General features: G+C 42.1%; 1 protein-coding gene across 5 annotated transcripts in view; it reads left to right on the forward strand.

The window, feature by feature from the left end:
* The window catches only part of LOC146360627 (NACHT, LRR and PYD domains-containing protein 12-like), a 62,819-nt gene that overhangs the window by 13,853 nt on the left and 33,870 nt on the right, over positions 1-15,096 (forward strand). For 3 of the 5 annotated variants that reach the window (XM_084921220.1, XM_084921222.1, XM_084921223.1), the window contains exons 7-9: positions 5,548-5,789; positions 5,894-7,679; positions 9,340-9,513. In XM_084921220.1, the coding sequence (XP_084777346.1) occupies positions 5,548-5,789; positions 5,894-7,679; positions 9,340-9,513 (2,202 nt within the window). The remainder of the gene's footprint in view (positions 1-5,547; positions 5,790-5,893; positions 7,680-9,339; positions 9,514-15,096) is intronic. The other 2 variants (XM_084921221.1, XM_084921224.1) reach the window with 1 other exon arrangement.

Here is a 15,096-nt window from a genome sequence, read left to right on the forward strand (position 1 = left end):
ATGAATGGTTGTCTGTCTCTGTGTGTTAACCCTGCGACAGACTGGCGACCTTTCCAGGGTCGACAATGCCTCTCGCCCTATGACCCCGTGATCCTGAAAAGGACAAGTGGAAGCAAATGGATGGATGATCTAAAACTTAAACTAGACAGAGATGACCCAGTGAGAGAAGGATATTGGACTTGGTTATTAGTTTTCTTAGAAATTATCTAATATAAAATCTGCTTTCAATATTTAAAAAGGTAATTTGTTTTTCAGTTGATTTTATTTTAATAAGAATAAATGTGTGTCTATACATGAATCAAACAGAATTGTGAGGCTGTGACAGAAACAGGTGTTAACAGGTCTGATAACCTGTGAGGTTGTTTCCCCTCTGCAGTTTCCACAGATGGATTATTGAGAAGAGGAGAAAATATAAGATGATTAAAGTCAGAGTTAAAATTGACCCTGTGCACGAGAAAATGCTAACTTCCTGGTTTGAGACCGGATGTGGGGTTGTACATTTCCGGTAGCTTTACTTCACGGTCAATTGCTACTGCGAAGATATCCTCCAAAATAATGTCCAAAACTCGAAAACGGAAAGATCGCGTTAAGTTACGAAGAGCAGAAGGTGGGAACACTCACCACTGTTGTGTCATAAAAAATCTAATAATCAATTTTGACGTTTAAAGCGTTTAGATCGATCAGTTGTTTACATCACTCAACACAAGCAGAACTGCATTACTGCAGCAGAAGACACATCGTCCACATTCAGAAGCACATCTCTGTATAGTGACTGGTCTTATGATTTAAACAGGCAAATGTTCAGCATTCAAACTACAGGTGAAGAATAGTCAAACCAGATGTTTCCCCTGTTATGTCGATATCAGCTAGTCAAGTACACACCCACACAGCATGTTAACAAACCGTGAAAAAAGCCACACAAAAAATGAATGATTGCTGGTAACGGTTTCTATACATTAGTATTTACGAAGGGTATGTTGTGACTTACCTTCAAAATTACAGCGGTCCCTCGCTATACCGCGGTTCACCTTTCACCTCGCTGTTTCCGGATTTTTTAGTGCAAGTTTGCATGCTTTTTTTTTTACGTCACATTGTGTCCTGCGTCCTGATCGCTGCAGACGATCTCCTCCGTGACGTCTCTCCTGTACAGTACAGAATCGCTGCATCGATTGCTAGCAGTGTGACTCTGAAGTGCAGTACTGTATGTCCACGATGTCCACGAAACGTTTTGCACCGTCAAAAAATAAAATTGGCTACTTGATTTCACCTATCGCTGGTTATTTTTAGAACATAACACCCGCTATAAACGAGGGACCGCTGAGAAATATAACATTTGAATCCCTTTTCTCTTTTGCTCTGAGGCGCGGGAGAAAAATATTGACAAGTCGATGAACATCATTTAAATGCCCAAGACATCTATAGAAATGTAAATCGCCATTTGATTCATTCATTTGCTTAACTTGTTTTGGACCGTAAACAAGGCGCGAATAGGACACCGGAAACAAAGCTCCCCACAGGAGTTTCCGCACCGGAAGTAGCATATGCTAACGTGCACATAGTTAATTCAGTGCTGTGAAAGTCAGTTAGTTCAGCTGGTTGGAGGAGCTGTGTGAAGGTGTTTGTCAGCAGGAGGAGACGGTGACATCACTGTTTATTAGGGCTGCCACAAACGATTATTTTGATAGTCGACTAGTCATCGATTATTTTTGCGAATAGTCGACTAATCAGATCATCATCCATTGGAAGTAAAACGTACAGCTTATTGCACCAGCAGCATCTGCTCTTATCATTAGCTTACAGCCAGTGTTGGTCAAGTTACTTGAAAAAAGTAATATATATATATATATATATATATATATATATATATATATATATATATATATATATATATATATATATATTTGTGTTTACACTCACTCTTTCAAATAGATGCAAGTAAAACACAGCAGAAAATAAATAAAGTCAAAGACTAGCGGTCCTGTTGCTCTATTTTCACCTGTAAAGCAGGAGCAGGGTAGGCGGAGGTTTACCCTGGTGCAGGTGTGCCGCAGTGGTCAGTGGAAGAATCCGCGAGTTTCTCTGTGAGTTTCCCATTACGTGGTAGCTACTCGGTGCTTGCTTGGAAGTTTAGGGTTTTTTTCGCTGTAAAAAGAAGTTTTCTTCCCACGCACAACTGACGCTAATGTCTTTGTCACTTTTTATGGAATCAAACTCAAAGTAAGGTCAGTACTTCCACGCTTTAAACGCTGCACGCTCATACTCTCTCCCGCACTCGATATATGATCCACTGTTGATCTGCACACAGCTGTTGTCACGAATGTCGCACTCGCTTAGGTCACTGTCATGAGACATTCTGGCAAAAAAATCACAGTTTTAGTAACGCAGTAACGCAGCGTTCCTACGGGAAAGTAACGGTAATCTAATTACCGTTTTTGCAATAGTAATCCCTTACTTTACTCGTTACCTGAAAAAAGTAATCAGATTAGGCGTTACTGCCCATCTCTGCTTACAGCTTTAAGTGTTTAAGGTCTGTGCTAACTAAAAATAAAGACAAGATGATAGTTTATTAAATTTTAATGAAATTTGCAGATTGTTTCGGTGAAGTTTAATAAACTCCTTGCTATCTAAAATATAACGGGACACCGGAGTAAATTCTCGAGCATCTCACACTTCTGATAATCAGCTGTCTGCTTGACGTTTATTCAGCTGTGTAAAAACTATAACTTTAATCTCAAATAAAATACCAAAAAAAGCCAAACAATAACATTTTTAAGTTATCTAAGTGACTTATATATGTTTAACCTGAGTAGCGAAAGATGGCGGTGGGTTTGAAAACGATTTGCCGGGAGTCCGGTGTTCTCACGACTCTAGTGAGCCTTGCCCCCGGCTCGCTATCGAGCTAGTGGGTAACAGACGTCTCCGAAAACGTCGGAGCGCTTTTGAAAATATGTGGTGTCTTGATAAACTGAGCAGATATTTGAAGTTTACACAGCTACATTTTCGCTTAAAAATATGTTAAACGTTTATTTTGTGACCCAGAAAGAATAATAAGAGTAATATTAAAACTAACTAGCTGCCGCCATTGTTGGAAACTGAGCTGGGCTGCGCTATGAATTCTGGGACACAGCTTCTTCTTCTTCGGGGTTTAACGGCAGCTGGCATCCTTGTACATGCAGTGCTGCCATCTTCTGTTTCAGTCCGTTATTACACTCTTAAATCCTACTACTTATTCCTGCGTCTTTTGTCATCTTACAAAGCTTCAAACGACGCGTCGACTATTAAATTAGTCGTCGACGATTTTAATAGTCGACATAATCGTGACTAGTCGACTAATCGTAGCAGCCCTACTGTTTATAAGACTGTTGGAAACGAGTCTGTGAAAGAAATCTGTAGCATCAGTCTGTGAGAATCATTTTACTGCCATTTTACTGACAATCCAGAACAGATACGGCCAACATAAGCTTTGAATTTAGTGACGAGGAACAGAACAGCTCTGTGTGTAACATGGTGACGTTACACTGTGTGTAACATGGTGACTGTCACGACTAGTGAAGCAGACTCAGGCGCAGACCACAAACTCCTTCAAACAAGAGTGAATTTATTTACAGTGCTCTCCATAGTGAAATATATATACAAAGGTGTTTGGGGAAAAAGGGGCCGGGGTTCCAGGGTCCGGGAGTGAAAGGGGCAGGAGTCCAGGAAGTGAGGATTTCCACAGCTCCTCTTCTCTCCACCACCACTCTTGCTCACGCTCAGTCACAGTGCACAGGGAACGGGTCCAGGGGGAATCTACACACATACAGATAAACAGTTAGTCTCCAGGTTCAGGCGTACTAAACTTTGCAGATTGCAGGACGACTGACGCTGATGGCTCAACGATCCAGCGACGAGTTGAGTAGCCCTCTAATTCATAATCAGTGGCAGGTGTACTGATCATCCCCAGGTGCGTGGGCCAGGAGCGGGAGCCCACACTGAGCTCCGCCCCGGCAGGAGAAAGAGAGAGCGGGAGAGAGAAAGAGAGAGCAGAGGCAAGAGAGGGAGAATAAACAAAACAAGGCGTCTGACTGACGTCAGCTGGCGAGGTGCGGGGACCATGACAGTGACATTACACCGTGTGTGACATGGAGAAAGTATCAGGATAATAATCTGAACTGAGTCATCAGAAATAGAAAGATGGTCTCAACAGGCCACTGAGCTGATCTCCAAAGAAATGCAGAAGATTGAAGAGTCCGAGGCTGTTTATTTGTCACAGGTATCGTCATACACGTACAACACAGTGAAATGTGCTGAGCTGCTCCTGTGACTGGACAAAACATTATAAACAATCATTAAATGAAATAATGAAACATTGTGCAGATGTAATGTTAAAGTGCTTTGTGCCACATTAGCACAGCATGTACTGACAGAGCAGTGCAAGCAGAACAAAGCAAATGAGCAAAGTGATGTAAACAGAGTAACTGAACAGAGTGAGCAGAGTAATATCAGCAGTAATGAAGCAGCAGGATCAGTGTAGCAGCGTGTGACGTCGTAATGAATCAGATATGATCTGAAATATGACAGTGAGACAAGAACATGATGTAAGGTCCTGTTTAAACCCTGATGGTGATGCTATGAGGGGAGCATGTTCTGATTTAGGACTTGGATGGTCTGAGGATAGAAGCTCCTCTCTGTTTGTGTCCTGATGGTGCAGAAGCTTCTGCCTGATTGTAGAAGGAGCTGAAGCCAGCATCATCCCAGAGGTGAAGCTCCTCTGTGTGCAGACCTGAGGTCAGATTCCTCCAGGCTGATGTTCAGGATCTACAGAAACGTGTGGTTGTAGTTATTGCTGCACTGTGTGCTGACAGCAGATACTCAGAACAAAGCGCTGCACACGTGTTCTTTACAAACATCTGTACATATAAAATATGGATTATGGCAGTGAATGAACACGTTTCTGTCATTTGTTTCATTGGCTTCTTTTTTCTGCCTGTGTTCATGTGATTCATGTCTAACACATAAACAGGTTTGTAATCAAACATCACATCATCAGGGAGGCATCATGAAACAAAGTTACTGCTGGAGGCTGAACTCAATTTGGTGGCAATGTTCAAAAATATCACTCAGATCATTTCAAAGCTTTTAGTTCTTCTTCTTCACTTCTGTAAAATAATAGAAAGAAAATCAGAACCCAGAAGTTCACTTCCTGATGACTGAACTCTTTCAAAATAAAGCTGAAAGCTCTGAATGTGACACCGCTGCTCCACCACAGTTTTTAGAGGAGGTCAAAGGTCAGTTCAAAGTGATGGATCCCAAACTTCCAGTACATCCAGTGAAGGACATAATCAGCTCTGTGATGAAGGCTTTTGCTGTGGAGTTTGTAGGCTGATCACTCTGTGTTTAATAAGACAGGCAGGAACAGCAAAGGAAACTTGGATTCTGAACTCAAACACAAGTTTCTCCACTTTGTGCAGTAGCTCTGATGGTCACAGAGAAAAGTCAGTGTCATCAAATCTGGATGTTTGTCACTGACAGTCAATGATTTTAGTGATAAACAAAATGTGTTCACAGAGGGAGGAAGAGGAAGAGGAGTGGTGTCTGTGAGGGGGAGCAGCTGTCCTGCTGTGCTTTGTGTCAGGACGTCCTGAAGGATCCAGTCTCTACCAGCTGTGGACACTGGTTCTGCAGACAGTGCATCTCCTCATACTGGGACCAGTCTGCTTCATCAGGAGACTCGTCCTGTCCCCAGTGTGGAGAAAGATCCAGAACCAGAGCTGGACTGCAGACAGCCAGTCAGAGCAGCTGTGTACAAAGTAAGACTGAACATCTGTCTGCTGATGGACTCATTTCTGAAAACTGGACTTCTTGTTGTTGTTCAGACATTGAAGAGTTTTCTTTCTGTTTTTCTTTCTTTCAGCAGATGTTGGTCTGCAGGAGGTTTTAGATGAACATAAGATCAGTCTGAGGAGGAGATGTGAACGTGTGACTGAAGGAAGTGATGAAACAGGAAGTAGAACCCTCCTCAACAGGATCTACACTGAGCTCTACATCACAGAGGGACAGAGTGAAGAGGTTCATACCCAACATGAGGTGAGGCAGCTGGAGACAGCTTCCAAGATGGACGCCCTCCATGACACTCCAATCAGGTGCCAGGACATCTTTAAAGCCTTACCTGACCAACAGAGACCCATCAGAGTGGTTCTGACCAACGGCGTGGCTGGTATTGGAAAAACCTTCTCAGTGCAGAAGTTCACTCTGGACTGGGCAGAGGGCTTGGAGAACCAACATGTCAGTGTGGTGGTTCTGCTTTCATTCAGGGAGCTGAACCTGATCAGAGATGAGCAGTACAGTCTTCTGGAGCTGCTCCATGTTTTCCATCCAACATTACAGAAGGTCACAGCAGAGAAGCTGGCTGTCTCTCAGCTTTTGTTCATCTTTGACGGCCTGGATGAAAGCAGACTTTCATTGGATTTCACCAACAAGAAGCTGCTGTCTGATGTCACACAGAAGTCATCAGTCAGCCAGCTGCTGACAAACCTCATCCAGGGGAATCTGCTTCCCTCGGCTCTCGTCTGGATAACTTCCCGACCTGCAGCAGCCAATCAGATCCCTCCTACATGTGTTGACAGGCTAACAGAAGTACGAGGCTTCACTGACGCCCAGAAGGAGGAGTACTTCAGGAGGAGATTCAGTGATGAAGAGCTGTCCAGCAGAATCATCTCCCACATGAAGACATCCAGGAGCCTCCACATCATGTGTAGAATCCCAGTCTTCTGCTGGATCACTGCTACAGTTCTGGAGCACATGTTGACTACAGAGCAGAGAGGAGAGCTGCCCAAGACCCTGACTGACATGTACTCACACTTCCTGCTGGTTCAGACAAAGAGGAAGAAGAACAAGTACCACGAGGGACATGAGACGAGTCCACAGGAGCTGACGGAGGCTGACAGGGAAGTTCTTCTGAAGCTGGGGAGGCTGGCGTTTGAACATCTGGAGAAAGGAAACATCATGTTCTACCAAGAAGACCTGGAGCAGTGTGGTCTGGATGTGACAGAGGCCTCGGTGTACTCAGGAGTTTGTACAGAGCTCTTCAAAAGAGAGTGTGTGATCTTCCAGAAACCAGTCTACTGCTTTGTTCATCTGAGCATCCAGGAGTTTCTGGCTGCAGTCTACATGTTCCACTGTTTCAGCAACAGGAAGTCAGAGGTGCTGAAGAACTTCCTGGGAAAAAAATACAACGAGTCATCTCTGGATGATTTTTTGATGGAAACACTAATAAAATCCTTCAGGAGTAAAAATGGTCGTCTGGACCTGTTTGTTCGCTTCCTTCATGGCCTCTGTCTGGAGTCCAACCAGAGACTCTTAGGAGGTCTGCTGGGTCAGAGAGAGAACAGTCCAGAAACCATCCAGAGAGTCATCAAGAATCTAAAAGAAAGGAAGACAAAATCCTCTCCTGACAGAAGCATCAACATCTTCCACTGTCTGATGGAGATGAACGACATCTTATTATCTCAGGAGATCCAAGAGTTCCTGAAGTCGGAGAACAAATCAAAGAAACTCTCTGAGATCCACTGCTCAGCTCTGGCCTTCATGCTGCAGATGTCAGAGGAGGTTCTGGATGAGTTGGACTTGAAGAAGTACAACACAACAAAGGAGGGACGACTGAGACTGATTCCAGCTGCCAGGAACTTCAGAAAGGCTCGGTGAGTCCAGATGTGATCATTAATATTATCAGTTGGTGATAGTTTAGTTACTCAGTCATAAACTGCAATCATTTCTTATTTGAGGTCACACTAGGGCTGCCACAAACGATTATGTTGATAGTCGACTTAACAGATCCTGCATCCATTGGACGTAAAACATACACAGCATGCATCTGCTGTTATATAACTATCATTAGCTTACAGCTTAGCGTTTTTAAGGTATGTGCTAACTAACAATAAAGACCAGATGATAGTTTATTAAACTTTTAATGAAATTTGCAGATTGTAGCAGCAAACAGAAAGGCCCCCAAAATGTGTGCCGAGTTCTTCAGTGTGATTTCTCCACGGTAAACTCTCTGACTGTTACTAATATAGTCATAAAATATGTCATAAAAAGTCATAAAATATGCAACAACCACTGGAGATGGAGATGAAGCTTCAACTTGCAGAAAATAGTTTATTAAAATCAGTTTGAATAAACCCAAGGCTCAGAGCAAAAGAGACAAAAGCGCCCCCAAGTGGTCAGACTGTAGACGAACAGAATAAACCCTATCAAAGACAAACACGCTGGAAGCATCTTTTCTAACACTCCAGTATTTATTAGCATTTATTATAAATTTATTGTGACTTTGAAGACGTTCAGTGTTTCCTTTGGTATAACGGAGGTCTGACTACAGTCCAGTAAACACACTGATTAGGATTATAGATTAAACTGCAGTAATACTTTCACAGTGTGCAGTGATGCACAGGTCCGAGTGGTTTTACACTGAAATTCTCAACAACAGGAAACTATAAGAATTTGTTACTCTAATAATAAACATAGAAGAAGAAAAACATTTTTCATTTAGAGTTGATGAATATAAATGAATTTGAACTTTACAAACCAATCAAAGACAAACTGATCCATGTGAGTTTATAACAATATTCAAAGGCTGCTGCTGGACACAGACAGGTAACATCATTTTGACTTGCTGTCACCTGGATCTGGAGTCATAAACACTGAAGCGCTGAACATTAATACAAATCTGTTTCTGCCAACTAGTGATAAACCTGCAGACTAATGGCTCAGAAAGCTAAAATGAACCAATCATTTCTGTGTTTAGTTCCCCTGAAATCAGATGTGATATCAGCAGCTGTGAGTTCATTCATCATTATTGTCCAGTGATGAGATTTCTGCTCCGTTTGGTGACAGTCAGCAGATTTTTCCTGCGTGTGGACGTGAACAGTCGTACCTGACAGCAGCAGGTAGCAAACAGAGATCATCTTTCCAGCTGGAACTCTTCACTGAGCTGAGCTCATTCAAAATGTTCTGGATTCAAGACAGGAAACAGTCCAAATGTGTGTCTTCACTCTGACTCTGGATCAGATCTCAGTGACAGACTGTGGACATTATGGAAGCCTAAATGTGACACCATCTTCCTCCTTCATCTGCAGATTAAAGCCAAACAAAGATTCTCATTAAAAGTCTGCAGGTCTGAGAGAGACTCAATCGTTGTGTCATGTCAAACACAGTAAGAGGAGCTGAAGCACAGATGTGAAGAACAGATGTTCATCAGATTATGACCTCACTCTGTTTTGTCTTCATATACATTCAGTCTGTGTTTATAATGCAGACTTTCTGCTTTTATAATAACACATTTTATATTTTCTGTAATCACAGACTGACTCAGTGTGGACTCTCAGGGAGTCACTGTGAAGTTGTGGCCTCGGCTCTGAAGTCCATCCCCTCCCATCTGACAGAACTGGACATGAGTGGGAACAAGCTGCAGGATTCAGCAGTGAAGCTTCTGTGTGCTGGACTGGAGAGTCCAAACTGTCGACTGGAGACTCTGAGGTGAGTTCACTGACTGCAGCTGTTGTTGTTTTTCTATATTTAAGATCTTTGATTGATGTTTGAAACTTTCTTTAGTTCCTAAATGTTCAGGATGTGTCTGAAGACAAATGTGAAGAAGTTTGAGTGCTTTCAGAAATGTTGTGTCTTTCCAAACAACTGAACAACAGTTTTTTTCTCTTGGCTCCAAATAGAAGTGACAGACTTGAGCAGGGTTCGTTTAAAGGCTGACAGAAGTGGAGTGGTGACGGGGAGATGTTTGACAGGACAAGCTTTTCAGCCTCCACAGGTTCATGTTGTGCTCCATCAGTCAGTGAAGATGAAGTCAGTACTGATGAGGCTGTAGAGTGTGTGAGGGATGTGAATGAGGCTGTTGAAGATCTGATGATAGCAGATAAAAAAAAGGGCTGCAGAGACTTTGAGTTTGTGTGGAAACAGAGAGAGAGAAAAGAAAGACATGAATGTCAAAGCGAATAAAGGTGAAGTTAGGAGCTGTGACGATGTTCATGTATCAGAAGCTGAAATGTATCTTGGATAGTTAAATGTGTGATTGACATGACATTGAACAATCAGATGAAAGGAAGAAAAATAGGGTCAAAATTCATACTTGTAACTTGCAGTAACTTGTAACTTGCTCCAGAGAGGAGCTGTGTCTGTGTGGGCGGGGCTCAGGCAGCTCCGCCCACACAGTGACAGTGAAGCAGACTGTCTGCTGTCTTTATTAGTAATAAATAAGGACAGCAGACAGGATTTAATAAGCTGATGTACAAACATGTAGAATAACTAAGTCCACATACAAATCTTTTTTACGCACACACAAATTCTTTTTACATATACAAATCCGGATTTACAAGTACAAAATATTTATGACCACAATTTGAGCCCATAATATGGCTGCTACAGAGACGACCCACACAGCTGCTGTGGTGAGGTGTGTGTTAAAGCAGAGGAACACAGAGCAGCCGAACACAGGCCCAAACATGACAGCAAAGCAGGATTCAGGCTCTGTGAGAGGATTTCAAACAGAAGCTGGAGAAGAGAAAGGACTCTGTTGGAGTGACTACAGGAAGAAGGCAGCTGAGACCAGTCCAAGTGTTTCCATGGAGCCCAGTCTAACATTCATTCATACACTAACGTACAGAAGTGAACGGGAAAATGAATCCATAGTTTCAAATGTAGAAATAGTTCTCAGTTCATTTACAGAGTTTAATACAGTTCATGAGGAAATGTTCAAAACAGCAGCTGAGAAGAAATCTGCTTCACAAAGTTGGATCCAATTCCAATAGTTTGTGATGCACTTGAACGCAGCGTGAGCAGTTCACTGCCTAAGCCCACAGAGACTGTCAGTCTGGACTTTTCTTTATTTCTATTGGCTGTGTCATGGTTCGATTTTTTGGGGAAGAGACATACGACTGGAAGTCCATAGTGGGTCAACACAAATTATTTTATTAAAACACACAGTACAGTGTGAGAAGAAACTTGCAACAGCCACCCTACAATCTTCCAATCTTCCTCGAGCAGACCGCTCCCCATCCTTATATTACCCTGATGACATCACAGCCAGATCTTACTGGAAATGATAACAGTTCCAAAGTTCTCCTTATATAGACATCCGATACTACTTTCGAAACAAACAAGTTTGTGATATGTTGTGCAATTTTGTGAGACTGTGTGTCCAACCGAGAGATTGTCCTGAGACGACCTCCCTGTTCTTAGTACGTGCAGGAGTGAACGTGCGTACTTTCCATGACTCTCTATGTGCATGTTGGTGTGGGCCTGAATATGTGTGTAAGTGAATGTAGAAGGCCCTACTGGACCCACAGCTTCGAGAGGGGTGAATACAATGATATGGATACCATTTGCAACAGCTTAAGCAGATAGAAAGAATGATAGAGAACAACAATAGACTAATTAAAGTGATGATAATATACATACATTAATATTTTGCTCAGATTACCATAGATATAATTCAGAGATTATTCTGTCAACAGATTCGACAATGATGAATGATTGATCCATGATAGTTCTGATTATAAATCGTCACCATAAGAATACAAAATAAAATATCTCTTGTCCACACTCCTCCTCTTTGGCCATCGGCCAACCTTTACCAGAATTTGTTTCACTCCTCCGTCCAGGCGGCTTCTCGCAACGGCATCATATACCCCGGACCAGCTGAACCAGCTGAACCAGAGTCTAGGGCCCTGCTTACCAGTTTTACCAACACTCGCCTTACCAGAGGAATGAGACAACATCCGATCATCAATATACCTAGAAAAACTATAAGAGAAAACATGGCAGACATAAACACACCCTTCCATTGCCCAAAAACAGACGTGATCCAGTCTCCCAGCCCCGTATTCACACCTGATTGCTCATGCATGGTTCTAAACAACGTTTTCAGATTCTCAAGCGCCCGAGTGACCGTTCCGTCCGGAGCAGTATTGTTGGGAATAAAGGTGCAGCACATGTCACCAAACATTGCTCTCAGCCAACAACATGTCCAGAGCCATTCGATTTTGGACTCCCATCAAAGACGTCGGACCTAATTGTTCCCACCTGAGCCAACCTCGCGCTTGAATTTCCTCGACGACTCGATCGGTTTGGACTCTGGAGCGGATAGACCTCTGCGTCTGGGCAATTCACCTGTCTGCCAATAAACAAACAAACACATTATAACACTTATTAACCCCAACATCCCCTTTATTTTCCAATTTTCCCACAATTTCATGATCACTGTTCCCAGGCTCTTTTACTTTCACTTCATGAGAAGAGTATAACGTTATGAGTATAAAAGTAAAAACCGTACAAAACTATTACGATTCCTTTAAACTATCAAATACTTTAGACTAGAGCCCTAGCCTATTAGGAGCCTGGAATGAATTAATGCTTGGTATGTCACGCTCCTCTTCTTTCTTCGTGTCCCCAGGTAGACTGCTGGGGAGAACCGCGGCACAGGGGGAGAGGTTTATTCTGCCTCTATGTTCCCCCCTGTGTTACTTAGGGTGGAGCTTATCTCGAGTAAGCTCTCATCGGGGCCACCTCCTCTTGGGCCTTCCTGGCCTCCTCCCACATGTTGACTCCCTACTGAGGCCTGTACACGAACGTTACACATTTTCTCTAAAACAATCTCCTGCCAACCTGTAAGCTTGTGTAAAAACATCAGTCAGCAGTTACAGGTTAAGCTCATTTGACTCCCAGCTCCACCTGGAACCTGTATCCTGGAAAACAAATCTGCTAAATCAAACATCTTATTTATAACCAACTATAGATCACGAAAGTGATAAAGTATTCAGCACAACAGACAAGTATCACATTCAGGATTTCCCAAATCATTACATCACTATTATTGCCGCAATTTATTTTATCCCCAATTTAATCAGTGACTTCCCTTAAGCAATGTCGCTCCACTTGCTTTATCCCTACGAACCCCATATTAAACTGTTCCATAGAAACTGCATCCCTTATTTGTTTTCTCATGTCACTTGTCTGTTTTCTACTGAATCCTCCACATGCCAAAACAAACGTTAGCAAACCACATTTGACCATCTCGGGTTAGGCGTCAGCCATCCACATTCCAGAGGTCCTGTAAAACATTTCCTGTAAAAAGAATCACCCTGTTTCAAAAGAAGAAAATGCAAATGTTAACGCTGCGCAGGTGTGTACACACTTTCTCACAGTTATCTCTGTGAGCAACACAACACAAACCCCTGAACAACCACCCTGGTAGGTTCACAAACACCGAAAGTAGTATTTAACAGTTGAATCGTCATGCAACCTCAGATGTCGCTGTCATCTATCTGCTCCTGTAAAAAGAAACACACCTAAATTCATCCACCCTTTTTCCTATCTAGGTGGAGGTTAACCTTGAGTCGTGGTCAAGTCCTGTCAGCTTTTACCAGTCAGTCAGTTTGTTTTATTTCCAGTCATTCATTCATTCATTCATTGCTGATAGTGGAAACCATCGCCGCATTTAGATTTCCGCCCTCAGCAAAATGACGTCATTTCAAAAAGAAAAACAAGAACTTTAGATCGGATTACCTCGCTGAATCCTTTTTAGGCAGGGACCCTTATTTTCTAATTGTCCCAATAAGTGGCTTTCTCCAGAGCCCATTTTAATGTGGAGAAACTCACTTGCAACAATTTTCTCGCCGACGTGTAATGCTTGTAATTTCCAATGTGCAGATCTGCTTAAAGAAAAGACTCTCAAACAAAAATCAGTGCACTGTTCAAAATATAAAACAAAAATCAACAGTAAAACTTTAAAAGAACCCCTACTAAGAGCTTAGTAAAAGAATGCAACTTAGTCTTTCTGAAAAACACACACTGTATAAATCTCCGCATGCAATATCTGTGCTGTAAATTATATTATTAATGCAATGGTGATGATGATTATTATTTAGCAATAGCAGTAAAATAATTTCCCTGCTCCACACTCCCTCTCTCGCCCTCTGGAACACCAGAGGTCGCAATACATTGTGTCCTCGCTCTGACCCTCTCTCATGGTCCAGAGATCTTCTGCAAAGGAAACAAAACCCCATTTCCCCTCTAATCAATCGAGTTTAAGCATATAAGCAATTACTCCTGCATAAATTTGATCAGAGCTAAATGCTGCCTAGACACAACTCCTGTGTGTTAACACTAACTTCCCTTTAACCTCACATTTCCTATGTTATAACCTGTTTTGATATAACTCTTTTTATTTCATTTTGCTCCTTCTAATGTAAAAATACCTTCTAATTCTAGTTTATCAGCCGTAACCAAAATATATGCTTTCCTTCCTCTTTGGTCCGTCTTTAAGTTCAGTTAAAAGCTAAACGAATTTCAGGCCTTTTGCCTGGAATCAATACTCTCATGTGTGTTTCTGGACTCTGTGTCTGTAAGCGTGTGCAATCCCTCAATAACTCATATCCTCCTCACAGTAGATTGGCCAATCCTAGCGCTAGCCAAAAGCTCGTGACCCTCAAGAGACGAATTGAGCCACAACTCCTTTAAAGGCACAGAATGCAATATGTATAAAAAATCCTTTCTACTTATAAGCTCTCCCCTTTATCCTAAAAATAAATCTATGTAATATCTGTATGTGTAAGCCTACATTATAACCACTACTTCCTAGAAATCAACGTGTCCCACAATTTCCCTCTAAAATTTGTACACAGCTTTAAAACAGTGGCATTGTATCTTCTAAACCGGATTCAGTTCACTTTAATCCTTTAACCTTAACATAAAAATAGCAGTTTCTGTTTACCATATCCAAATGACCAAAAAACCCAAAAGTCATAAAATGATCCTAAATTATTTAACAATTAAATTATTAAACCCTAAATTCCCCCTTTATTTTGACACACATTCACTGACCTGTAATCACACCATATTTTGCTAATAGTGGAGCCTCCCGCATCAGATTCTCCACCCTCAGCAAAATTAGCTCATTCATTTTTTATTTTCGATAGGAAACTAATTCCTTATGTTTTGGACTGGATTGAATCGCTACAATCCTTTTCGACAGGGACTTACGAGCTTTCCCCTTGGCCAGTTGTAATCTGGAAAGCCCACCTTATATTTGCTCTTCCCGAGAATTTATCA

This window comes from Perissodus microlepis, chromosome 23 (assembly GCF_051167445.1).
Source record: "Perissodus microlepis isolate ML-2025 ecotype Zambia chromosome 23, ASM5116744v1, whole genome shotgun sequence".
Classification (NCBI taxonomy): domain Eukaryota; kingdom Metazoa; phylum Chordata; class Actinopteri; order Cichliformes; family Cichlidae; genus Perissodus; species Perissodus microlepis.